This window comes from Misgurnus anguillicaudatus, chromosome 6 (assembly GCF_027580225.2).
Source record: "Misgurnus anguillicaudatus chromosome 6, ASM2758022v2, whole genome shotgun sequence".
In the NCBI taxonomy this organism is placed as follows: domain Eukaryota; kingdom Metazoa; phylum Chordata; class Actinopteri; order Cypriniformes; family Cobitidae; genus Misgurnus; species Misgurnus anguillicaudatus.
Genome location: NC_073342.2, coordinates 32,649,347 through 32,675,911, shown reverse-complemented (window position 1 = coordinate 32,675,911; position 26,565 = coordinate 32,649,347). Strand labels below are relative to the sequence as shown.

General features: G+C 45.2%; 3 protein-coding genes across 3 annotated transcripts in view; 2 read left to right on the top strand and 1 right to left on the bottom strand.

Moving 5' to 3' along the window:
- Positions 1–26,565, top strand: part of spg11 (SPG11 vesicle trafficking associated, spatacsin) — a 393,853-nt gene that overhangs the window by 61,737 nt on the left and 305,551 nt on the right. The window lies entirely within an intron of this gene.
- On the top strand, positions 5,363–9,512 carry LOC129434466 (uncharacterized). The gene is made up of 3 exons (XM_073868284.1): positions 5,363–6,210; positions 8,143–8,248; positions 8,446–9,512. Exons 1-3 carry the CDS (start codon positions 5,540–5,542, stop codon positions 8,908–8,910), a joined length of 1,242 nt encoding a protein of 413 aa, XP_073724385.1. The 5' UTR covers positions 5,363–5,539; the 3' UTR covers positions 8,911–9,512.
- On the bottom strand, positions 9,652–11,424 carry LOC129434467 (uncharacterized). The gene is made up of 3 exons (XM_073868310.1): positions 10,790–11,424; positions 10,199–10,315; positions 9,652–10,034 (listed from the first exon to the last, which is right to left on the bottom strand). The coding sequence occupies exons 1-3, from the start codon at positions 11,154–11,156 to the stop codon at positions 9,652–9,654; spliced, it is 867 nt and encodes a 288-aa protein (XP_073724411.1). The 5' UTR covers positions 11,157–11,424.

Sequence of the window (26,565 nt, the reverse complement as noted above, 5' to 3'; positions counted from 1 at the left end):
CAGTGGGTCCAGGTGAAAATGCAGTCAAGAGGGATGTGGGTGTTGGTTACAGTCTCAAATGTTGATCTGTATGTTTATTCACACATGGTCTATAATAAACAGCAGAGAAACAAAGAAACAATTGTAAATATATCTGTAGATTACACAATGTAGCATTATTAATTAATATGTATATATAAATGTTAACATTGCCATTGTGGCGTTGTGCATAGCTGCGTTGCATATATTTAAGATCACGATAAAATAAACAAAGTAAATAACTTTAACAATACTGTATAAACCACACGAAATAGAAAATACAATTATATTTAAACCTAATAGTTTAATAGGGAAGAAATCTGTCGGTTTATGTTTGTGACGCAGTTTAAAGGCGGAGTCCATGATGTTTGAAAGCCAATGTTGATATTTGAAGTCACCTAAACAAACACGCCCCTGCCCCAATAGAGTCTGGACCTTCTGTTGATGGACCCGCCCCACACATACGCAAACCGGCATTTGATTTGATTTGATTGGCTATAAGTGTGTTTTGGTAGTCGGCCCGTCTCCTTTTCCAACGCGTTTTTCAAATATCGTGGACTCCGCCTTTAACAGGCGATCACATTGACGATAAATTATATCCAATATAAAAACAGCAACGTTAATAACAAGTCAAATAACATATATAAACTCACCCGTAGTCAAGTACACATGGGGAAAACATATACAGATATAAACCATCCAGTTGCCGTCGAGTCTACTGTACATGCCTGATCAGTGATGATCACGTATATGCATGACGTACAACACAAGGGGTGTGGTTAGGGCTTTCTCACAAAAGCTTTTTATGTAAGTTAACAGTAAAATACTTGCAGCACATTGCTTGTTCATTTTACTGTTAACACCGAATGTTACAGATTTTCTTCATTTCTTTTGCAGAAACCCACAGCCATCTAGGTTTAACTAATATTTAAATGTTAACATATTATTTCTTACATTTAAGTCTACTGTACAGAATAAAGAAAATCTATTAAAATTAACTCAAAAATCACAACCATTAAAACTAGACACATGTTAAATCTCTTAGAATTAACAAAGAGAGCACTGCATTAACAATGTCTTTAAATAAAGCAGCATGAAGTATAAACGCTACACAGCTTTGCTCATCCTCAACTTATATACAGGATCTACTCTTCAACACAATGATAACCTTCAAAACTCAGACACAAAAACCCTTTAAAACTATATATTTATTATCTTACATTTTATAGTCATTTTACAGTAATCTACTGGCAGCAGGTGTGCCATTATATTACTGTTTTTATGGTTTACTGCTTGCTGTAAGCTTACCATTTTTACCATTTTTATGTGCTACTGACCTTTCATTTGTTAGTATTACATTTTTATAAGACAGGTTTGTGATAACAATAACAATAAAAAACTGAATACTGATTTTGCAAATTTACATCACAGTTTTACAGATGGACTTACTAGGATGCACCTGCCCGATTAAGAAACAACACCCCTGGTCATAAGTGTTGTCTGTTGTCATGACTTCTGGGTGATCGATGGTTGTGTGTGGGGTGTGTGTTTGTTTATTTACTTGTGGTGACGGTTACTCATGTGCTCACTAGCCCCGCCCGCTCGTTTCAGTAATTGTTCACCAGTGGTGTCTTGTTTACATTTGCCTTTATATTGCACGCCGTCCTGTCTCTCGTTGCGCGCTCATTGTATAGGTCACAGTCTTGCTGCCTTGCCTTGTCGGAAGTTTCTGTGCTTTCTCTCTAGTTACCCCAGGTTTGGGTTTCGGTATCCAGAGGCTCGTCTTCGTCCGGGATTCACTCACCTGTGGATTATATGAACTTGATCTCTATTGACTCTGATTGTTCTCGGAACGGCTGGTTCGCTTCGTATTCAGGCGGTACACAAGCTGCTTTCGGGTTTCATCGGCTATCACCATCACCCGTGAGTGGATATCTCCAGGTATCGAACATTGTGGATTATATGAACTTGAACTCTATTGAACTCTGATTGTTTCTCAGAACAGCTGGTGCGTTTCGTTTTCAGGCGGTACACCAGCTACTTCCGGGTTGCGTCAGCTACATCTGCATCCGCAGTGGATTATCTCCAGTCTTTGCACTTTGGATTTAACATCTTCCATCTCCGCCTTTCACCCACCTTCAGTTGTGTGTGATTCATACCCTCTGCTGCATGTGGTGATTGTGCAGGTTGTTATCGACTGTGAGCGTGGGTGGCTCTCTCTCTTCAGGATCAGAACTGGACTATTTCCTGTAGTGCTGGCTCACTCATACTCATGCTTCATACCGGCAGTAGTGATTTTATCCAGAGTGAGTCGAGGGTGATCTTCGTGTGTGGCCTCTTTGAACATTGACTTTTGCTCTGCACAATCTCTCCTCTTTTCTAAATCAACATTGTGAACTTGCTGTTGACTCCGAGACCTTCTTTGTGACAGAATGAGCGCATCACCTATGGAGTCAGCGAGTTCGGAGAGTTTGGATACTGTGCAGAGCGCCCTTCACCAGCAGGGGGCGGTCATCGAATAGCATTCATCGTTGCTGAATGCAGCGGCCAGAGATTTAAATCTTCTGTCTGAGCAACAAACTGAACTAAGCAAGCGGTTGGACCGAGTTGCCCCACTCTGTGAACTTCCCTCTTCTACCTCTGGAGGAGCCACCTCAACTGAGCGGGAGCCACACACGGCGACACCTCCTACCTATGACGGCGATCCCAACACCTGCCGGGCCTTTCTGCAGCAGTGCTCTCTCGTCTTTGCGCTCCAGCCTCTTCGCTTTACATCATCTACTTCCAAGGTGGCATATGTCCTGACGATACTCACCGGGAGAGCGAGAGACTGGGGAATGGCAGCATGGGGGGCTAAGGCTCCATTTACGTTTTCGTTTGAGGCTCTTGAGGAGGAGATGTTGAACCTATTTGACCGTTCACTCAAGAGAGACATGGCTGCAGCTGAACTGGTGAGATTATGGCAGCGTAATGCCTCTCTTACTGACTTTGCTATCAAGTTTAAGACGCTTGCCATTAGCTGCAACTGGAACAATACCGCACTAAGAGCTCAATTTCTCGAGGGTCTCACACCTGCCATTCAAGACGAGATCGCACTTTGGGAGCCACCCACGTCACTGAAGGCTGCCATCGACCTGGCCTTGAGGGTCGAGACTCGTCATCGCCAAAGAGATCTTTGCGGTCTTTTCGTCATCTGTCATCCGAACCAGAGGAGTCTGCTTCAGTTATGCCCACCGAGGAACCCATGCAACTGGGCAAGTTCCACATCACTGCTGGTGAGAGAAGTCGTCGTCTGTCAAATGGACTATGTCTTTATTGTGGAAAGCCGGGGCACATGGCGGCTACATGTCCGGTAAAAAGGGTCCGCCCGCCGATGAGTTTGGGAGTCTCGGTTGGCGCGTCGTCATTTAAATCTCCCATAGTCAGTACCACCTTACCTGTCATTATAAATTATAACCATTCTTTTCATTCGCAGGCGATGTTAGATTCCGGTGCGGAGGCTTGTCTCTTGGATGCTGGGTTGTCCAAATCCTGGGGTATTCCATTTATCCCTCTTTCCTCTCCTCTTTCTGCCTGGACATTGAAGGGTCAGCATATGGCTGTGATCACACATCGCACACACCCTGTGAGTTTGTTTGTTTCTGGCAATCATCGTGAGGAGATTGAATTCTACCTATTAGAGGATTCACAATCCCCGGCCATTTTAGGTCATGACTGGCTATCCAAACATAATCCTCACGTTAATTGGCAGAACAATGTTGTGTTGTCGTGGAAGTCTTCGTGTTATGTTTCTTGTCTTGGTGTTGCTCCTTCTCCTGTCTCTTGTTCTGTTTCGCAGGTTCTGGCTGTCGATCTCTCGGGGGCCCCGGCGGATTACTCTGATCTACACCAGATATTCAGTAAAGCTCAGGCCACTTCTCTGCCTCCTCACCGGTCGTATGATTGTGAAATCAAACTCCTTCCCAACACTTCTCCGCCTAAGGGTCGTATTTTTTCCCTATCTAAACCAGAAAGAGAGGCTATGGATAAGTACATGAGTGAAGCTTTAAAAGCCGGTCTCATTCGCCGCTCCTCGTCTCCAGCCGGTGCTGGATTTTTCTTTGTTAAAAAGAAAGACGGGTCTCTTCGTCCGTGCATTGATTATCGAGGGCTGAATGACATTACTGTTAAGAATAAGTACCCCTTGCCATTAATGTCATCAGCATTTGAGTTGTTACAGGGAGCGCGCGTATTCACCAAGTTAGATCTGCGTAACGCTTATGTCACGGCCGGGGCGGACCCGAGATAGCTAACAGGCCACGCCCCTCTCTACTTTCCACCTCGAGGAGGTTCCCAAGACCACCCCAATGACCAAACAGACGAGTATACTACAGTTAAAAGGTATCTTTATTAAATATTTAAAAAAGGGAAGGGAAAAAGGGGAAGGGCAGCTTAAAACAATCTTTTCGCCTCCAGGACGAGTTGGACCAGGGGATGGGGGCCAAGGGTCTTCTTCCTTGTTTCTCTTGAACTCGTGGCGCCCTCCGCTTCCTCCTGGAGGAAAAACAGGAAAAGTACAATCAATGTTGGTCTAGCACCGGGTCACAACTTATCTGACCGTTATTTCTGTCTCTCTCTTGTCCTCAGGTCACTCCGTCTCGACCCCACTGGACGCAGGGGATCCACCACAAGGCACGGCTGCAGACACAGGTAAGTTACACTCTGTACAGGTAGGTTACTCACAACACTGGGCCTGTAATACACTCCAAAGCATTCGTGGAGACAGAGGTAAAGGGTTTCTCACTACTGACACTACTTGGTCCTCTTCGAGGCGTTGCTGCGAACACAGGTAAGTGATATACTGCACAGGTAGGTTACTCACAACACTGGACCTTTAATAATAATAATAATAATAATAACTTTATTTTATATAGCGCCTTTAAAAGCAGCATCTCAAAGCGCTTCACATAAAAAGAGAAGAAATTAAAAGGAGCACATAACATGACAGGTATTAAAACTAAACATACAAAGGTAAAAGCCAAATAACAACAAACAAAGCAATCACCTAAAAGCTACTCTAAAAAAGTACGTTTTAAGGTGGGATTTAAAAATACCCAGGGATTCTGCATTCCTAATCTCTGAGGGCAAAGAATTCCACAATTTAGGAGCCACACAAGTAAAAGCCCGATCACCCATAGTTTTTAGGCGTGTTGTTTTGACAGTTAAAAGACCAGCTTCAGAAGAGCGTAGAGCACGTGTAGGAGTGTAAGGGATTAAAAGCTCACGCAGATATTGGGGAGCCAAATTGTTTAGGGCCTTATAGGTAAGCAAAAGGATTTTAAAATCAATACGAAAACTGAGGGCCTTTTTACACCTGGTCACTTCATGTGTTTTCTCTGATCGGATAGCTATCTGATTTGTTAAAACTGTTCCATTTACATTTGGCCACATAAATGCGTCTTGGCAAAACGGATACGAATCCGATCTTTCTATCACCGCCCAAAATGCAAATATTTCTCAACTCATTTCCGGTGTCATTGAAATGGAACATGCATTGCTGTATACGCTTTTCAGGATGCAGTCAAAACGAAGGCGAAGAAACTTTTTACGTCGGTTACGTCACAAAAAACAGCATTTACTGTTTGCTGCATTTTCGCTGGCGGCAGCAGTGCATTTTAGGACCGAACGACACACCTGGGTAAAAGTTCGGAGCCAGCACTGGTGGGAAGATATAGTGCTGGCTTCTTTTACGGAGCAAGACTGGGTCTCGAGTTTTAGACTGGGACGCCGGACGTTCGCTTATCTTTGCGTTAGCCTGAAAAGCAGGATAATAAAAAGGGACACTCATCTCCGCCAGGCTATCCCCGTCCAGAAGCGCGTTGCGGTAGCTTTGTGGTATCTCGCTACCGGCAGCGGATACAACACAATCTCGCACCTCTTTGGACTGAGCCGGTCTTCAGTGTGCGTTTGCGTGTGGGAGGTTTGCAGCGCGATGGTGTCCTGCATGCAGAAACACATACAACTACCCACAGGCCAGAGGCTCCTGGACATTATGGATGGTTTTGAGAGATTATGGGGTTTTCCTCAATGTGCAGGTGCCATCGACGGGTCGCATATTCCCATAACCGCGCCACAACTCTACGCCAAAGACTATTTCAACCGCAAAGGACATCATTCAATAATCCTGCAAGCACTTGTGGATTACCAGTCACAGTGAGTAACACATTATTATTATTATTGGAATCGTTATGAGGTGGTACCTTTTGAAGTACAGTAATGGGCCGGCCCTGGCCATAGGCGGATACGCAAATGCTAAGGGCACCGCCCACCCCTTGGGGCGTCCGTGCGTCCAAATTATTATTTCTATTAATTAAACGGAAACAACAATCACACCGAGACGCGGAATTTACATAATGTTACACAGACCATGTTGAAATGTCAATGTTTCTGAACAGAAAAAACAACTTGTTCACTTTGTTTGATATTTATAAGCTGCGCATTGGAGTGCTGGGTGCTGGCCGCGGTGCTGAAGACGCGCTCTGACGTACTGGAGTACTGGTGGCACATGCACAGATATTTACTTTTGGAAATTCGTTATTATATAATTATTATTCGTTATTGTACTTTATTACTTCCACTTAAGAAGAGTTTTGCACTTTTTATTTTAACATTTTCTTTATATAAATACTATTTTCTACTTAAATCTATAGGCTAATTTGGATATTTTACTTACCCACTTGAGAAGAGTTGTGCAGTTTTTTTAAAAAAAATATCTGTTTACATAAATATTTAAAAACTACAATTTCGTTATTGTACTAACCTATAATGTGTCCTCCGCATTCCAATAGGTTGCATGTAAATATATGTGCATGTGCCACCAGTACTCCGTCCGAGCGCGTGTTCAGCACCATGGCGAGCAGCCAGCAGTCCAATGTGCAGCTTATAATAGCAGTCCAAGAAGTTGGTATTTCTGGCCAGAAACATTGAAGTTGAAACATGGTCTGTGTAACATTATGTAAATCACGCGTCTCGGTCTGATTGTCGTTTCCGTTTTCTTCTTCTTGACGTTTGCTGAATTCTGGGTTTATATTTTAAACTGCCGCTTCTGTGCAGTATAGCCACAGAGCTATTTAACAATGAGCACGACCTCCTGAGACACAACAATATGCTACTAATAATTCATTATTAACGAATGGTTTCTTGTATAAAATTAAAAATGTTAAGTTAAATGTACGGTGCTAAAACATGTAAAGAAGACAAGATTTAAACAATGTCAACATCAAATGACTGACAGTGTGTGCGTGTGTGTTTCCAAAATAACGAAAAACAAGACAAAGCTGTGCAGTTTCCTATGTAGGTTGATGGACAAAATTATCGGAACACAATTGTGTGTAATTGTAGAGGCACCAGGTAAAACCTTGGCTAGGGCAGCAAATTGGCCAGGGCCGGCCCTGTACAGTATTGTAATCTACCTATTGTTAAGGAAAAAATGTATTTACCAGTTCATTTAAGGGTTAAAAAAACGTGAACTGTACGTTTACAGTTACACAACACATCCTTAAGGTACAGTAATGTACTCCAAAAGTTACAACATTGTATTTTGTTGTGTACACCTGTAAAGCTACTAAATAGTAGCACACTAGCGACAGAAAAGTGCAGATGTAAACCTTCTTTCTGACAGTGTATTTAAGTCTCCATAAAACTTTTGGCATGTGTGAATAAAAAATATGCCACTTTTAATATTTTGAAATGTAATTTATGTAGGGTCAGTTTCCCACACAGGATTTACCTTAAGTCAGGTCAAGGCCTTACTTCTATTAGGACATTTAAGGGGTTATTACAAACATACCTTACAAACAATACTGCTGTACATCTTGACACAGGGCAATGGTGGCACTAAAATTCTATAGGCGAGTGGGAGATGTTTTTAAATTAAGGCAGCACAAACATGTATTTAAGTCTTGGAATACACCTACACCCTGTCCGGAATACTGACCCATAATTTACAAAATTCCACACTGTGACGCAAAACAATTTAGGCTGGTAGGGTACTATGACCACTTTTTCCCTATTAAGTTTAAACTTTATAAACTATGTGTACATTACTTATAAGTCATTACATGCTTCATTTTCAATCAACAACAGGTTCACCAATATCAATGTTGGATGGGCAGGCAGTGTTCACGATGCCAGAGTTCTCCGCAATTCTTCAATATTTGACCTGGCAGAGAGAGGTGTTCTTTTTCCTGAGGTAAATTCATAAACATTAATGAATAACAGAGAAGGTAGCAAAAGGATGTATGTAACAGCAGCCTAGTCTGTTTTACACCAACAGATAGAAATAGTTTAGTTTATGTGTACTTTACTACGGAATAATAAAACTGAAGGAGCTGATAATATGTAAGCACTGTCACATTAATAACATAATTGACTTCTCTGTTTATACAGCATACTCGCAGTATTGCAGGCATTGATGTGCCCATCACAGTCCTGGGTGACGCGGCATACCCCCTCATGCCTTGGCTTATGAAACCGTACTCTGACCATGGACAGTTGATGGGAGACCAGCAGCATTTCAACTACCGTCTTAGCAGAGCACGCATGACGGTAGAGTGTGCATTTGGGAGGCTAAAGGGCCGGTGGAGATGTCTCCTTAAACAGTCTGAACTTGAATTGAAAAGAGTGCCAGTGGTTGTCACAGCATGCTGCATTCTGCATAATTTGTGTGAGCAGAATGGAGAAACCTTTGACAACGAGTGGCTACAAGGCCAGAGTGAATCTGGAACTCTGGAAGAAACCCAGGAGATGGCACCTGTTCTCCAGCAGCAGCAGCAGCAGCAACAACCACACGCCCATAACATTCGCATGGCTTTCACTAAGTTTTTTTCAGAGCAGGGACGGCAACAACAGTAGCAATTTCCTAATTTTCATTTGCTAAATTTCCTTTTGCTACAGGACATTTTCTTAGCAGCATTGTTTAGTAGTCAGTATCAATTTTTTGTGATGATGTGTATATGTTGTGAACTTCCAGTTACATGTGTTTGTCAGTAATAACCCGGAGATGATGGATATTCCAAACTTTGTTTTATTTCAACAAAAAATATCCAGAAGTGCCTGGCTGGATAAAGTTCAGCACATTAAATGCATATGCAGTAAATTGTCTGGGTCATCAATAAAAGTGCAACAGGTAAATAGGAATACGTGTTGTGTTAACAAAGAAACAAGTCTTATAGCACCATATGCAGTAAAGAACCAAAGACTATAGACATTCAGAACTTTGTTTCATTTTCTCAAAAAAATATGTGCCTGGCTGCTTGAAGTTCAGCACATTAACAGCATTTAGCAGCTTTGAATAATTCACCTCGTGCAGTACATTTTTCAGCCATCAATAAAAGTGCAACATCAAAAGAGGAAATTTCTTTTGTTAACAAGAAATCAAATCTTACAGCTCCATATGCAAAAAAATTAACACAATACACAACTGATGGGTGACAGGTTAAACTCCACTAACAAGGCCACCACTACATACAAAAGTAAAATAAGAAGTACTGCTCATATGTAACAGGAAAAGAAACTACTTCAAGTACATCATGTTAACTCTTTCAGCAACGCTCAACTTAAACATTGTTTCCAAAAAAGGCAGTCATGGAAAGTTCACAGTTGAGTGAATGTATAGTTTTCCTGGTCTTCATCTAGTGAATAGTGTCTGACTGATGAGGAACTGTGCGGCAGGTAGGTAGGCTGTGGACTGTGACCCAGCGGTCCAGGTGAATAAGTGTTGGCCACCTTGCTTGGATGCAAATGTGACTGTTGTGTCGGAAATGGCATGTACATGTGACCTTGAAGTGGCATGGCTGGCCCATGTTGTGCACTTGTTATTGCTTGAACCATCATACCAAACATTCTTGCCTCATGTTCATTCTGGGCTGCTTGCATTTGCATGGCAAGCTGCCATTCTTTGGAGAGATTATCAGACAGGACCTTCGCAAAGCTTTCAACTGTGGCTTCCAGCTTAGTTTTCTTCTTTTTCCGTGACCCTAACACAAAGCAAAACCAAGTGTAAGTGCTGTTATTTTTAAATGGTTAATAGAAAATGTGTCATTCAAATATAGAGATCACAAACAGTTTGCTTACAAAGTGCTTAACTTGCATTACTTATGAATAGTTTCACCGAAAATGAAAAAACATAGAAAGCACTTACCAGCACCGGCCCTGTCTCGCTGGGCATGAGCAGAAACATCTTGCTCTTCACCTTGACCATCATCTGACCTTGGGTTTGAAGTAGTAGGTTCTTCATTTGCCTGAATGTCATCCATGTCTGCAAAAGTTGTAAGATTACTATGGTAAAGTAACAGCACTATTTTAGATTTCCTTACGAAAAATAACCATGGGTTCACAACAGCTAAAACAAACAAAAACACATGGTTACTGCAGTAATTAATACACCAGAAAAACATGCATACTACAGTTTTACCACAAAAAACATTGTTAATTTCCGTAAGGGTTACTACAACTCAACGTACGTTACTACAGCTGGAGCTGAAAAAAATTATTGGTTCTTAATGATGTAATATTTTTAATATTGTTGTAATTTTAATTACTAACCCAATCTGAACGCTACTGGATATGCAACAAACGTGTACATCAGGACATTTTAAAGATCAATGTGACTTGGATCTTTCATGAACATTTTTATGGAGATGTCATGATATTTCGTTTTAGGTCAACTTTTAACATGCACGCGCGTTTACAATATTTTAGTAGAGTGAACAATTAAAGCATACATACTAACCTCCACTCACGCTGTCCTGATCCACCAAACTTGCTGTATCCAATACGTCGCCGTCTCCGGGCACGAAGGACGGCTTGTCTCCCAACACTCGATCCAATTCCTCAAAAAATGGACATGTTACTCTGGCCCGTCCGCTTCTGTGGTTGTTGTCCTTCGCTTTGCGGTAAATGAGCTTGAGACTTTTAATTTTTCTTTGGCACTGTTGCCACGTCCTAGTGTAACCGTGCTCGTTCATTTTCTGTGATATTTCGACAAATATACTTTTGTTTCTATATGTTTTACAAAGTTTTTCCTGGACACTTTCATCGCTCCAAAGAGCAATAAGTGCCTGCGTTTCACGAGTGCTCCAACCCTGCGTGTCGTCCATCTTATTTGTTTTTAGCGCGACGCATGATGAGTCACTTGCGAGTGACGTACTTCCGTTTGGGAGGAGTATAGCGATTACGTATGTGGCTTAAACAACCGCATTCATTTACACTTCTCTGAAATGCGTCTCAGACCACCTCCTGAAGTGGTTTGAGCGATCGGATTTAAATCCGTCTCGAAAACGTTTCAGAGGGCATTTACACCTGGTCTTTTTGCGATCAGATAGCTATCCGATCAGAGAAAACGCATGAAGTGACCAGGTGTAAAAAGGCCCTGACAGGGAGCCAGTGCAGTTCTTCCAGGGTAGGTGTAATGTGCTCCCTTGCATTGGTCCCAGTCAGAATTCTAGCAGCAGAATTTTGTACCAACTGTAGTTTGTTTAGGGTAGCTTTAGGAACTCCAGCCAGCAAGGCATTACAGTAGTCAATACGTGAAAAGACAAAAGTGTTGATTAACTTTTCAGCCACAGGGAAAGTCAGCATAGGACGCAGTTTGGCAATGTTTCTAAGATGGAAAAATGATGTTTTAACAGTGTTACGAACATGAGCATCAAATGTTAAATTGGCATCAAAAAACACCCCCAAGTTTTTTAATTTAGTTTGGAATTGCAAAGCAGAGCCATCCACACATAATGTTATGGACTCTGCTTTGCGCAACTGATGAGGTGAACCAACAAGCATCACTTCTGTCTTGTCACTATTCAGACACAGAAAATTGTCAGACATCCATTTCTTAATATCAATAAGACATTGAGAAAGAAAAGACACAGTCATAGTGGTATCAGGTTTTGAATGTATATAAATCTGAGTATCATCGGCATAAAAGTGATAGTTAAGACCAAGTGACTTTAAAAGCTGGCCAAGAGGGAAAATGTAAATATTAAAAAGCAATGGGCCCAAGACTGATCCTTGAGGAACACCCGATTGCACCATACCGACCTCAGACTTGCAGTCACCCATCACAACAAACTGCTTTCGATCAGAAAGGTAGGACTTAAACCACTTCAATGCCGAATCACAAATGCCAAATATAGTCTCTAACCGGGTGATTAAAATAGAATGATCTATAGTGTCAAAAGCGGCACTAAGATCAAGAAGAATCAGAATAGATAAACAGCCAGCATCCGAAGCCATCAACAAGTCATTAGTAACCTTAACTAACGCTGTTTCCGTACTGTGGAGTTTACGGAATCCAGACTGAAGTGGCTCAAAAAGATTGTTAGTGGAAAGATGAGAAAGCAATTGGGAAGCAACTGTTTGTTCTAAAATTTTGGCTAGGAATGGCAGATTAGAAATGGGACGAAAATTATTAGGATTATCAAAGTTCATGTTGTTGGTTTTAGGTACTGGGGTGACAGCAGCAATTTTAAGTGCTGCTGGCACAGCACCAGTACACAGTGAGCCATTGATGATTGTCAAAACAACAGGAGAGAGGGAGTCAAAACATGATTTAAAAAGACAAGATGGTATTGGGTCAGCTCTGGAGGTCGAGGCTTTCAGTTTTGAAACCACATTGTATAGTGATTTGGAGTCATAAACAGCAAAATTAGATAAAGAGGTACCAGAGAATGCAGACATATTTAAGGAGGAGGTAGCAGAAGTGTGTGTGTTGACAATATGACTACGTATGTTATCAATTTTTGTGCTAAAAAACTCCAAAAACATATTACATAGGTGAGTAGAGGCAGGCACAGTGGAATGGCTGTGATTTAATACACTCCAAAGCATCCGTGGAGACAGACGTAAAGGGGTTTCTTACTACTGACACTGTTTGGTCCTCTTCGAGGCGTTGCTACAAACACAGGTAAGTGATATACTGCACAGGTAGGTTACTCACAACACTGGGCCTTTAATACACTCCAAAGCATCCGTGGAGACAGAGGTAATGGGTTTCTCACTACTGACACTGCTTGGTCCTCTTCGAGGCGTTGCTGTAAACACAGGTAAGTGATATACTGCACAGGTAGGTTACTCACACTACTGGACTTTTAATATACTCCAAAGCATCCGTGGAGACAGAGGTAAAGGGTTTCTCACTACTGACACTGCTTGGTCCTCTTCGAGGCGTCGCTACAAACACAGGTAAGTGATATACTGCACAGGTAGGTTACTCACAACACTGGGCCTTTAATACACTCCAAAGCATCCGTGGAGACAGAGGTAAAGGGTTTCTCACTACTGACACTGCTTGGTCCTCTTCGAGGCGTTGCTGTAAACACAGGTAAGTGATATACTGCACAGGTAGGTTACTCACAACACTGGACCTTTAATACACTCCAAAGCATCCGTGGAGACAGAGGTAAAGGGTTTCTCACTACTGACACTGCTTGGTCCTCTTCGAGGCGTTGCTACAAACACAGGTAAGTGATATACTGCACAGGTAGGTTACTCACAACACTGGACCTTTAATACACTCCAAAGCATCCGTGGAGACAGAGGTAAAGGGTTTCTCACTACTGACACTGCTTGGTCCTCTTTGAGGCGTTGCTGTAAACACAGGTAAGTGATATACTGCACAGGTAGGTTACTCACACTACTGGACCTTTAATACAGTTTCTCTCCTCTGGCTCAGGCCTCAACATGCTATTTTCTTTGCACAAGAACCGCTTCCTGTAACCCATTCCCCGTACCTGTTTGGTGGTCGTCCTCGGTTCTCCCGCTGGGGTCGTCGCTGAGGGGACACTGGGTTTACCTCGACGGGTAAGTCTTCCGGCTCCCTTGGAGCCTCCTGGATCGGTTCGTCCGCCTGTTCTATCGCAGCAGGTAAGTGCTCCGGTTCCTCTGGGACCTCCCGAGCCGGTACGTCTACCGGACCCCCTGGGACTATAACCCACCCTTCGATCCAAGGAATAACGGGTACCGGCTCCTTCGGGGTTGCTTCCATGGGCAGTGGGGGGTAGTTTGGACAGGGGCAGATCATGTTCCGATGGACTACACGATCAGGCCCGGACTTCCCTTCCGGCCGGATGGTGTATACCGGCTGTCCCGGCCTCTGTTGGCTCTGGACTACGTAGGGCCTGGCCTCCCACCGGTCGCTCAGCTTACCCTTCCCTGGCCTTCGGTTGTCTCGCACTAGGACCCTCTCTCCCGGAAGCAAGGGGGCTTCGCGCCCTCCTGTCATACAGCCTCTTGTTCTTAGCTCCTGCCTCCTGGATCCTTTTGTTGACCTGTTCGTAGGCCGAGCAGAGGCGGTGGTGGTGTCGCCCTACCCATTCGGTCACGTTCTCTTCCCCTTCACTTCCAGCCGTCCCGAACAACAGATCTGTAGGCAGGCGGATGTGTCTACCAAACATCAGGTAAGTGGGAGCGTACCCCGTGGTGCTATGTACACTGTTATTGTACGCTTGTAATAGGTTCGGCAGGGCACTCACCCAGTTATCTTGACGTGTCCGGTCCAGGGTCCCCAACAAGCCCAGCAAGGTTTGATTGAACCGCTCACACCCCCCGTTCCCTTGGGGGTGGTAGGAAGTCGTGTGCGTCTTCGTGCAGCCGTACAGTTGACATAGTTCTCGGATGATCCGTGACTCGAAGTTGGGCCCTTGGTCTGAGTGGAGGAACTCTGGGCACCCAAATGATTGAAAGACCGCTTTCCACAATGCGGTAGCGGTGGTACTCGCCGTCTGATCCAAGGTAGGAATGGCCCAGGCGTACTTGGTGAATAGGTCGGTCATGACCAAGATGTTCTGGAAGCGGTCTGTGGGGCGACCCAAGGTCAGGTAGTCCATCGCAACGATATGGAGGGGAGCTTTGGCATGAATGGGGACCATCGGTGCTCGGGCCTCCTGTCGAGACTTAAACAGAGTACATCGGGGACAAGCTTGAATAAATGAACTCACAGACGTCTCCATTCCAGGCCAGTAAAAGTGTCGACGTAGTAGGGACAGCGTCCGCTCCTGTCCTTGGTGCCCCATCTGATCATGATATGCCATCATCAGCGCCCGTACCTGGCTTGGGGGTACCACGATCTGACTATTCTCCTCTCCCGTCCCTGGATCTCGAACGGTCCTGCATAACACACCTTCACAGAGTTTTAATCTTTCCCACTGCCCCAACATCTTCCGGCTCACCTCTGTCTGCCCTTGTTGCTCCACGGGAGTTGGCCGTCGGCCTCGTCCTATCCACTCACCCAGCCTCCGCAGCTCCCGGTCCTCCTGCTGCCGGGTCCTCCACCGGTGGGGGTCCCATCCCCAACTTACAGGTACTGCCTCCTGCTGACTTCCCGGGGCTTCCACTACCCCGACCGTCAATTCCTCCTCTTCCGATCCTTCCCCTCGCTGTGTCAGGCCCCTCAGGCCTCCCCTCACCGGCAGCCGGGATAGCACATCGGCGTTGGTGTGCTCCCGCCCAGGGCGATACTGCAACTGGTAATCATAGTTAGCTAATTGTGCCACCCACCGTTGCTCTACTGCTCCTAGCCGGGCCGTTTGTAGGTGTACCAAGGGATTGTTGTCCGTTACCACCGTTACCTTGGCTCCCCAGAGATAGTCCTTAAACTTTTCACTCAACGCCCACTTCAAGGCCAGCAGCTCGAGTTTAAAGGAACTGTAGTTTGCGTCATTCCTTTCGGCGGGGTGAAGGCTCCGGCTAGCATAGGCGATTACTCGCTCCACTCCCTCCTGCTTCTGGGCGAGTACGGCCCCCAGGCCCAGGTTACTTGCATCTGTATACAGCAGAAAAGGTTGTGAAAAATCAGCATATGCTAAAATCTGGGCTTGTAACAGCTCTTGTTTTAGTGCCCTAAAGGCCGCCTCACAATCGGCGTTCCACTCTACTGTTGGGGATCCCCGCCCCCGTGGTCGTCCTGTTCCGACCAGCAGTTGGTTCAGGGGTTTGGCGATCTTTGAGAATCCCTTTATGAATCGCCGATAGTATCCCACAAAGCCCAGAAATGCTCTCACTTGCCTTACGGTCTTGGGGGCCTCCCAGTCTCGCACTGCCGCCACCTTATCGGGGTCTACGGCCACTCCAGATGCACTCACCACATGGCCCAGGAACTTCACTTCGCGGCGCAGTAGGTGGCACTTTTCGGGCTGCAGTTTCAAGCCATACCTCTCCATCTCTTGGAACACCTTTTCCAGGTGCTGGAGGTGGGTTTCAAAGTCTGGGGAATACACGATTACATCGTCCAGGTATACTAGTACAGACTCCATTAACTGACCTCCGAGACACCGTTGCATCAGCCTCTGGAAGGTGGCGGGAGCGTTGCAAAGCCCGAAGGGCATCCGGTCCCACTCGAATAGACCAAAGGGCGTGGTGAAGGCCGTCTTCTCCTGGTCCCGTTCCTCAACTTGGACTTGCCAATACCCGCTGGCCAGATCTAGCGTAGAGTACCAAGCGGACTTGGTCAAGCTTGCCAGTGAGTCTTCGATCCGAGGCAGAGGGAACGCGTCGTTTTTAGTCAACTGGTTCAGCTTCCGGTAATCTACGCAGAACCTCCATGCCCCTGTCTTCTTTTGGACCAGCACTATCGGGGCCGCCCAAGGGCTGCTACTCTCCCGTACGATCCCCTGCTCCAACATACCTTGTAGCAGAGATCTCACTTCTGTGTATAGGGTGGGGGGTATCGGACGATACCGCTCCCGACTTGGTCAGGCAGTTCCCGTGGGGATTCTGTGTCTTACCACCGTAGTGCACCCATAATCCTCGTCGTGGGTGGAAAATACATGTTGCCACCTCCTAAGGAGTTCCTGCAGCTTTTCCGCCTGTCCTCGTTCTAGGCCCTCCCCTTGTAGGGAGTCGCCTGTCAAGTGGTTTGGCATCCTCTTTTCCTTCGTCCTAGATGCTCCCTCAGCCTGTGTTAAAGCCACTTCAACCACTGCGGGACGTACCTGATGGAAACTCACATCTTCTCCATCCCGTACTTGATGGTCCTCAACCGTGGTCACCGTCACCAGTCGTTGGTGTTTGTGCAACAGCACCGGATAGGGGTTCTCGTTACAGACCTTGACCGGTACTCGGCCTCGTTGGACAACCGCAAGCCCTCGGGCTACTCCTACCTGGGTGCAATCTCCATGGGGTTCGACCAACACCCAGCTCCCAGGTTGCTGACGCCACTGGGGGACTCTGGCCCACACTATGGCTTCGCTCCTTGCTGGCACAGATAGTGCAAACCGGCATGATACTCGCCCAACTTCTTCACGACTGCCTTGGATCTTAGCCATCTGTACTCGGCGGCAGTCGGCCACTACACGTTCCCAGCCCGGCCGTTCAGCCCTCGGTATTTTCTGTACGGGCCTAGCCCGAAATAGCTCCTCCCAGCACTCTGAGAGAACATTCATACCTATGAGGGCCCGATGCCGGCCGAGGCAGTGATCCTGAACGATAATAATCCCTTTCTGTGGCACTTGTACTCCGTAGAGCTCGAGGTGCGTGAGCCTGTAACCAATGTAGGGAATCTCCAGCCCGTTCGCCCCCTTCAGGGTAAGCCAAGGGGCTTCAGCTTCGTGTGCGGGTTGGGCTCCAAACAATTCGTGGGACAGTCTTTCTGAAAATAGGGTGACCTGGGATCCAGTGTCGACCAGGCACCGTACCGTGGTACCACATACTTGTACCTCAACTGTCGGGCTAAGCCCGACCATCCTGTCCCTGGACTCCATTCTTCTCGGGGGGTCTGTTTGGGGGGCTCCAACCACATGACCCACTGTGGCCGGTCGTCCTAAAAACCCCCCTCGGAGGCCCTTCGTGGGCCGCATTGCCGGCTCACATGGCCAGCAGTCCCACAACGGTTGCAAATGGGCCTCCCCTGCTCGTCCCACTCGAACCTGGGCCGATTTACCTGGTAGGGCCGCCTCGTTGGGTCTCGACCTCGTTCAGAGTACACCCGGTCCCGAGGGTTGGGGCCTTCTTCTCTCCTTCCCGGCCCTAGGCACAGCTCTCCTACCAGGGTTTTGGTCAACTCGGCCATTTGGTCCCGCACGTCCTTCAGGAGCTCCATTTTCAAGGCTTGTTTCCAGTCCATGACTTCGGGGGCCGTTACTGCCGGGCCACTCACGGCTGCGCATACAGGGGCCTCCTTCATTTCCACCTGATCACCTTCCAGGGCCATTGCCTCCTTCTTCAGATCGTCGAAGGTAAGGTCGGGGTCTCTTCGGAATTGTCCCCGTAGATTCTGACGCACGGGGCCTTCTCTTAGCCCTAGCAGAAACTGATCTCGCAGCTGGAGTACCTGGCCGGCCTCTTCGAGGCGTTGCTGTAAACACAGGTAAGGGATATACTGCACAGGTAGGTTACTCACACTACTGGACCTTTAATACAGTTTCTCTCCTCTGGCTCAGGCCTCAACATGCTATTTTCTTCGCACAATCTGCACAGGGCCCGGGCGGCTTTGTTTACTGTCAATACAGCACACACACAGCAAGCTTAGTGAAACACACGGTAAAAGCCACACTCACCACAGCACTCTGCACACGCACTCCACGTGAAGTTTAAGGCTTGGCCGCCTAGGTCTTGGCTGCTCGAGAGGCGGGTTGGGCGTTGTACACGCCAGAGAAAGAGAAGAGATCTCACAGGTAAATATATTCACAACGCCCCTCTATGTCTTCCGGTTACTTCTTCGGCTCGCCTACGCATTCAACCTCCGCAGGGCCGGTAACCTTCAACACCCCCAAAAAGATAATAGTAACTCCTCTTCTGGATAACACAGAGCGTTTCGTTCTGATTGTTTACTCACGCTTGGTTGTCCAACCGATTTCCCAATATACATCCACCAGCGTCGTGTTTGCTTCTCCACATCCAAATCACCTGATAACTTCCTTATTCCAACGTCTCCAACCTCTCGTCTTCCCTGAGGGATAAATGTGAGTCAACCCAGCCGATCTCCACCGTAACAACGAGCACAAGCAACGTATGCACAAAGTGCCACCAACAACAACGTCTGACATCTTCAAAGCTCTTTATATTCTCATCCTTCTCTCCTCTTCAGCCTATCAGCGACCGCTGTGTTGATCGCTCTCACCTGAACGATATCAGGCTTGATTTAGAGTTTTGGGGAAACCCCGGGAATTCCGGTGTTTTGCCTCAGTCGTCCTGACGGAACCATCGCCGGGCGGAACCGATCTTACACACTTTTGGTTCTGCCCTCACAGATCGTCACTTGGTGACACTTATCACTTGGTACGTATTAAAGAGGGCGATGAGTGGAAGACAGCCTTTAATACACCTTCGGGACACTGGGAATATTCCGTTCTGCCGTTCGGGCTTTGTAACGCTCCGGCTGTCTTTCAAACCATGGTTAATGAAGTTCTGGGTGACATGATTAACAGATTTGTCTTTGTGTATCTCGATGACATTCTCATCTTTTCTCCCTCCATGCAGATACACACTCAGCATGTTCGCATGGTTTTGCAACGGCTTTTTGTTAAGGCGGAGAAGTGCGAGTTCCACAAAGAGTCGGTTTCGTTTCTGGGTTTTGTCATTGCCAAGGGAGAGATTCATCCAGATCCCGCTAAAGTTAAGACAGTTGCCGATTGGCCAGTACCCGACACTCGGAAAGAGCTTCAGCGATTTCTGGGATTTGCCAATTTTTATCGACGTTTCATCAGAAATTTTGGTCAGATCGCTAAACCTCTTACCGCTCTCACTTCACCTAACGTGTGTTTCTGTTGGAATAGGGAGGCTGAGGAGGCCTTTGATGATTTAAAGTCCCGTTTCATCTCTGCGCCTGTTCTCTCTATTCCCAATCCGGCTAAGCAATTATAGTGGAAGTGGATGCGTCTGATGTCGGGGTAGGCGCCGTTTTATCGCAGCGATCGTCTGTTGATGGGAAAGTCCATCCATGCGCTTTTTTCTCTCACCGGTTAAACCCAGCGGAACAAAATTACGACATAGGGAATCGGGAGCTGTTGGCGGTTAGACTCGCATTGGGTGAGTGGCATCACTGGTTGGAGGGAACCTCTGAGCCCTTTCTGGTTTGGACGGATTACAAGAAACTTGAGTATATCCGTTCGGCCAGAAGACTAACATCTAGGCAGGCTCGTTGGGCACTTTTCTTTGATCGTTGTAACTTCACCCTCTTTTACCGGCCTGGCTCGAAGAATACGAAACCTGATGCTCTCTCCCTCTGTTCGAGAAGTCTGATTCGGAGCGGACCGAGACCATTCTCCCAGAGGGGAGAGTGGTCGGTGCCCTCGTGTGGGGAATCGAACAGCGGGTGAGAGAGGCCGGTCTGGAGGGGGAAGTTCTGGAGGGGTGTCCAGCGGGTCGCCTATGGGTTCCTGAGCGTTTACGTTCCGATGTCATCCGGTGGGGTCACGAGTCCAAATTTGTCGGCCATCCAGGAATTCGGAGAATGTTGGCTGCCGTCCGTCAGCGTTTTTGGTGGTCTTCTATGACCACGGACGTCAGACAGTTTGTATTAGCCTGTTCAGTTTGTGCTCGTAATAAAGCATCTAATTTACCTCCCGCTGGTCTGCTTAAATCTTTGCCCGTGCCCTCCCGCCCCTGGTCTCATATAGCCATTGATTTTGTCATCGGCTTACCGGCATCTAATGGTAACACTGTTATTCTGACTGTGGTGGATCGCTTTTCTAAGGCGGTTCATTTTATTCCCTTACCCAAGCTTTCTTCTGCCAAAGAGATAGCTCAGGTTTTGATCAATCACGTCTTTCGGTTACACGGTATTCCGACTGACGTAGTGTCAGATAGGGGTCCTTAGTTCGTCTCTCGTTTTTGGCAGGAGTTTTGTAGACAGATTGGTGCCACGGCCAGCTTGTCTTCTGGTTATCACCCGCAGACCAATGGGCAATGCGAACGGGCTAATCAGGATCTCTGTAGAACGCTTCGCTGTCTGTCGTCACAATATCCACATTCCTGGTGCCATCAGCTTCCGTGGGTTGAGTATTCTCATAATTCTCTTCCCGTTGCGTCTACTAATATGTCCCCGTTTGAACTTTCCATCGGTTATCAACCTCCCCATTTTCCATCACAGGAGCCTGAGGCAGCGGTTTCGTCTGCGTTAGCTTTCGTGCGCAGGTGCAGACGCACTTGGAGGAGAGCTAAGACTCTTTTATTATCTAATTCCAGACGAACCAAAGCTGGCGACCTCCACCCCGTTATGTTTGTGGTCAAACGGTATGGCCTTCTACCAAGGATCTGTCTCTCAGTGAGCCTTCTCGTAAGCTGGCTCCGCAATTCATTGGGCCATACAGCATTTCTAAGGTCATTAATCCGGTGACAGTAAAGCTTAAGTTACCCCTTTCTCTTGGTTGGGTTCACCCTGTTTTTTATGTATCCACCCTGTTTTTCATGCCCCTACACCCCCCGCCCCTCGTCTAGTGGATGGTGCCCCTGGCAGGGGCAGAGGTTTTCAGTATCTAGTGGATTGAGAAGGATATGGTCCGGATGAGAGATGCTGGGTTCCGGCTCGGGATATACTGGATTCTGGTCTGATCGAGGACCTCCGTCGGCGACAGGGTGAGTCTCCCGGTCCGTCTGGTGGCGGGGAGGCTACTGTCATGACTTCTGGATGATCGATGGTTGTGTGTGGGGTATGTGTTTGTTTATTTACTTGTGGTGACGGTTCCTCATGTGCTCACTAGCTCCGCCCACTCATTTTGGTAATTGTTCACCAGTGGTGTCTTGTTTACATTTCCCTTTATATTGCATGCCGTCCTGTCTCTCGTTGCGTGCTCATTGTATAGGTCACAGTCTTGCTGCCTTGCCTTGTCTTGTCGGAAGTTTCTGTGCTTTCTCTCTAGTTACCCCAGGTTTGGGTTTCGGCATACAGAGGCTCGTCTTCATCCGGGATTCACTTGCCTGTGGATTATATGAACTTGAACTCTATTGACTCTGATTGTTCTCGGAACGGCTGGTTCGCTTCGTATTCAGGCGGTATACAAGCTGCTTTCGGGTTTCATCGGCTATTACCATCACCCGTGAGTGGATATCTCCAGGTATCGAACATTGTGGATTATATGAACTTGAACTCTATTGAACTCTGATTGTTTCTCGGAACAGCTGGTTCGCTTCGTTTTCAGGCGGTACACCAGCTACTTCCGGGTTGCGTCAGCTACATCTGCATCCGCAGTGGATTATCTCCAGTCTATGCACTTTGGATTTAACATCTTCCATCTCCGCATTTCACCCACCTTCAGTTGTGTGTGATTCATACCCTCTGCTGCGTGTGGTGATTGTGCAGGTTGTTATCGGCTGTGAGCGTGGGTGGCTCTCTCTCTTCAAGATCAGAACTGGACTATTTCCTGTAGTGCCGGCTCACTCTCTCCTACTGTCGCGTGTGCTTCATACCGGCAGTAGTGATTTCATCCAGAGTGACTCGAGGGTGATCGTCGTGTGTGGCCTCTTTGAACATTGACTTTTACTCTGCACAATCTCTCCTCTTTTCTAAATAAACATTGTGAACTTGCTATTGACTCCGAGACCTTCTTTGTGACATCTGTGTCCAGGGGCGGACTGGCCATCGGGAATTTCGGGAGCAATCCCGAACGGCCGGTCCATTTCAGGCCGAACCGGCCGGAGGTCAAAAAGTTTTTTTTTTACGTTGCGCTACTGTACCTGCCTGACCAGCCGCTCAGCTACAGCGGAACGCTGTCTGTGTGTTTGTGTGTGTTGTGTTTCAGGCCGGGCCAAACCAATACTTCCAATCTTGAGGGGGGATAAGAGCGGCCCCTCCCAACTTAGACTGATCCTCGCTTTTCCTGACATCCGATTGGCTCAAAGGCGCCGATCAAAAGAGTTTACTTTTGGTCAAGTTTGGTTTTGTGTGTGAATTTTATATGGACAGATGGTAAAAATTGCGAAAACAAGTAAAGAAGAGAAAGGAATGGGTGGGGCCGAAAAGTTAAAATGTTGGCACAAGAGGCAGCTAAATGCGCCAAATTAACAGACCTTTTTCACAGTCAAAAGGGTGCTTTGGCTGGAGATGCAGATGAGGAAGGACCAGCAGCATGGACAGGGCAGGTGCACGATTAGTTATGCATTTATTATACACTAAAATCATTTATATTTGCATTTAAATATAGGCATATATAAGGGATAGAGCGAGGCGGTTGTTATAGCGAATACAAGCCCGACAGGCTTATCAGGACCCCACGCAAAGCGAGCTTGAATCAGCCTGACTGGGTTGTATTCGCTATAAGAACCGCCTCGCTCTACATTATCCCGCTTATTACATTGCTACCTACCAAATAAATCAATTATTTGAAACAAAATATGTATTTTAAAGACAACTAGCGCAGCGCTGAAAAGGGGCTTAACTTAGCTACATAATGTCTATAGACCCTTTTACAGCCCACTTGATCAAATAGCCTGCGCGTGCATTTTGGCAACAGAAGTGGTGTTGTTCTAACGTGTTAGCAACTCAGAAAAAGTTTATCAAAACGGTTTCCCAGCATCAAAATGTCTGGTTATTGCGTTTGGTTGCACTAATAATATACTATACACGTATATATCTATTTGGTCACTTTATATTTGGCCATCTGCTAACGTCTTCTATCCACTTCACTATAGTACATGGATCTGGTAGCTGTGTTGAAAAAGTTGATAAAGACAACTTTTTAAAATAACTTTCTCTGTCGGGGTTGCTTCACTGCTGATTCTTGCCATACTTCCATTGCCAATATGCACGCGCATATTGCCACGTCATCATTGTGTACAAACAGTAAAATGGTCTAAGGAATCCCTGTATGTCTGTATCTTAGCTGTTAAGGTCAGTGATGGAGAGGGACAGGTTGATGATGATCCCTGCAATCATATTGATGAGGAGGAGGAGGAGGAGAAAGGAAAGCAGAGCAAGAGGAGGAGGAGAATGGAACCAATACAAAAACAGTGATAGGTACAGGGGCAGTGTGCAGGGCTGGGTAGGCAATCATATTACCCTGCTGGAAAAAACAGCATAGACCAGCATAATTCCCATGCTGGTTTGATGCTGTTTTTTCAGCAGGGTAGGCATATCAATCAATCAAAGCTTTATTAAAGGTGCAGTGTGTACTTTTTAAAAGGATCTCTTGACAAAATTGGAAAATAATATACAAAACTATATTATCAGGGGTGTATGAAGACCTTTTCATAATGACCCGTTATGTTTTTATTACCTTAGAATGTGACGTTTTTATCTACAAACACAGAGGGTCCCCTTACGTGGAAGTTGCCATTTTGTGCCACCATGTTTCTACAGAAGCCCTTAACGGACAACTTTTTTTGCTAAGTTGTCTCTGTCAATTACATGTTTGTCTGGTGGCGGCTACTGTAGCTTCTCTATGCGTTTCAAAAGCAAGGGGTGAGCAGTGGACTGAGCTGTTGGTTGGAATTCGCAACCTCACCACTAGATTTCGCTAAAATTTACACACTGCACCTTTAAGGACACACACAAATAAAAAATACAGCACAATATTACATATTTACATATAGGATAAAATGCAATAGTTTCACATACTAGGTAATAACCTGACTGAAGCACAGATTGAATTAAAAAAGGAATAATTCTTAGTCATATTTATTACTGATGTTCTTTTCATGCATATGTAGCTGTACAATCAGTAAGCAGAGCAGGATCCAGCAGAGGCAAGGTCCAGCACAGGGGAAGCTAAGCCAGGGAGAGTTGTAAGTGAGTACACACACAATCTCTATTTATGGGACTGACTGTATTGTAGTTTTTGAGTATCTGAGTGGGTATGTGTGAGTAATTGTAACAATTGTATCACTCCGACTGACTGTACACATGACATGCTGGTAGTTAGCAGTATACTGTGACTTATGTGTTCGAGATTAGGTTTTGCTGACCTGGTTGTGTTTAGTTCAGTGGTGACTTGCTTATACAACCTGAGGAGGCAGGTGTTATCCTAAAGTTTCTTTAAGGTCTTCAGCATAATCTGATTCTCTTTATACCATAAAAACACTATTAGAATTAAATGTGCAAAAAATCCTGCTCGTGCACCATGGGCACTCGCGTAAAAGGCCTCTCCATCTTAAAGTCCCGGGCTGAATTTCAGTCCCAGTACGTCCCTGTCTGTGTCCTACATAGAAATTACACAAGTCATGCAATTAATGTCTGGGATTACATCTTATTCCTAGTCAAATGTGGGTATAAAGTACAGCCTTGACTTGTTTATGTGGACAAAAAAGTAAATTAATCTTATTGTCAATGAAACTTATTACCACAAAAAAAATTCTATCTGATCTAAACATTTTCTAAAAAAAAGAGTCATTTATTACTTTTGCAAAGCAGTCATTTTTCCTCAATTTGTTAAAGGCAATAAGTTTAGGTTTACACAGGCTTAGCCTACACTTAACTTTTATGGTTCAACAAGCACCATGAAAAGAACAGGGAAGTACCTGCAGGGTCAAGAGTCCAACTAAAACAAACATTGATCCCCACAACATTTACTTCCAACAAAACATTAATATTAAGGGTTAATTCTCAATAAAAGCAATTGTACGTATGAAAGAAACTAGTTTGTATAAATGTATTTAAGAGTTTAAAATGCAGAACCAGTTAAATACTGTGAAAATTATTATTAAAAACAATATCCACATTTTTAAGAATTAAAATAAAATCATGTGTGATCTTATTATACAATTAGATGGTCAAAATAAATCAAGTTATGCTGAAATGTTATAAATTTACTATAACATTTAAAGTATTAACTATAAAATAAAAGTATTTGTTATTTTAACCATGAGACATATTGCTCTAACTTCATCAAAACTCACAGAGGTTCAGCAGGATTACTGTATTCAGATGTTCTTGAAGTTTCTTATATGATTCTTGTAAAACAAAAGTGATTTTCAATTTAAAAAAAACATCATTATGGTGATCAGTGTTTGCATATCATCAGCTCATGTGAATTTTAAAGGACACACCCAAATACGGCACATTTTTGCTTGCAATTTTAAGTAAGGAATAATTGACGGCGGGCCATTGAATTATAAGAAAATAATGCACACCCAATGTGCAATGCGCGGGTGTGAATTATTTTCTTATAATTCAAAGGACCGGTGTCAATTATTCCTCTTATACCACGGTTACCACAAACATTGCTCTGGTGCCTATTTTTAAGACACTTTACAAGTTAGGTGGGCGGTTATCAGAAATTAATGCATACCCACGGAACATCTCTCAGCTAATCAGAATGCAGCATTCAACCCGTGGTATAACATGTTATAATAAATTATCTCTATGGTATTTTGAGCAATTACAAAAAACTTTACATATTTACTCTGGGGAAACCAAATATTTACTTTACATCTTTAAAAGAATCCACTCCCAATTAATTAAAAACTTTAAAAAAAAAAATTTTCTGGACGTGCTTTAGTCATTAACAACATTTGAATAGCAGGGGGAGATTTTAACAAATAGTTGAGATAAGTTCAAAGTTGCGCATATTTTTTGCTGAATCAACTCTGTATAAAACTCCATGGCCCGTATCCCTAAAGAATCTTAATGCAAAAAGTAGCTCC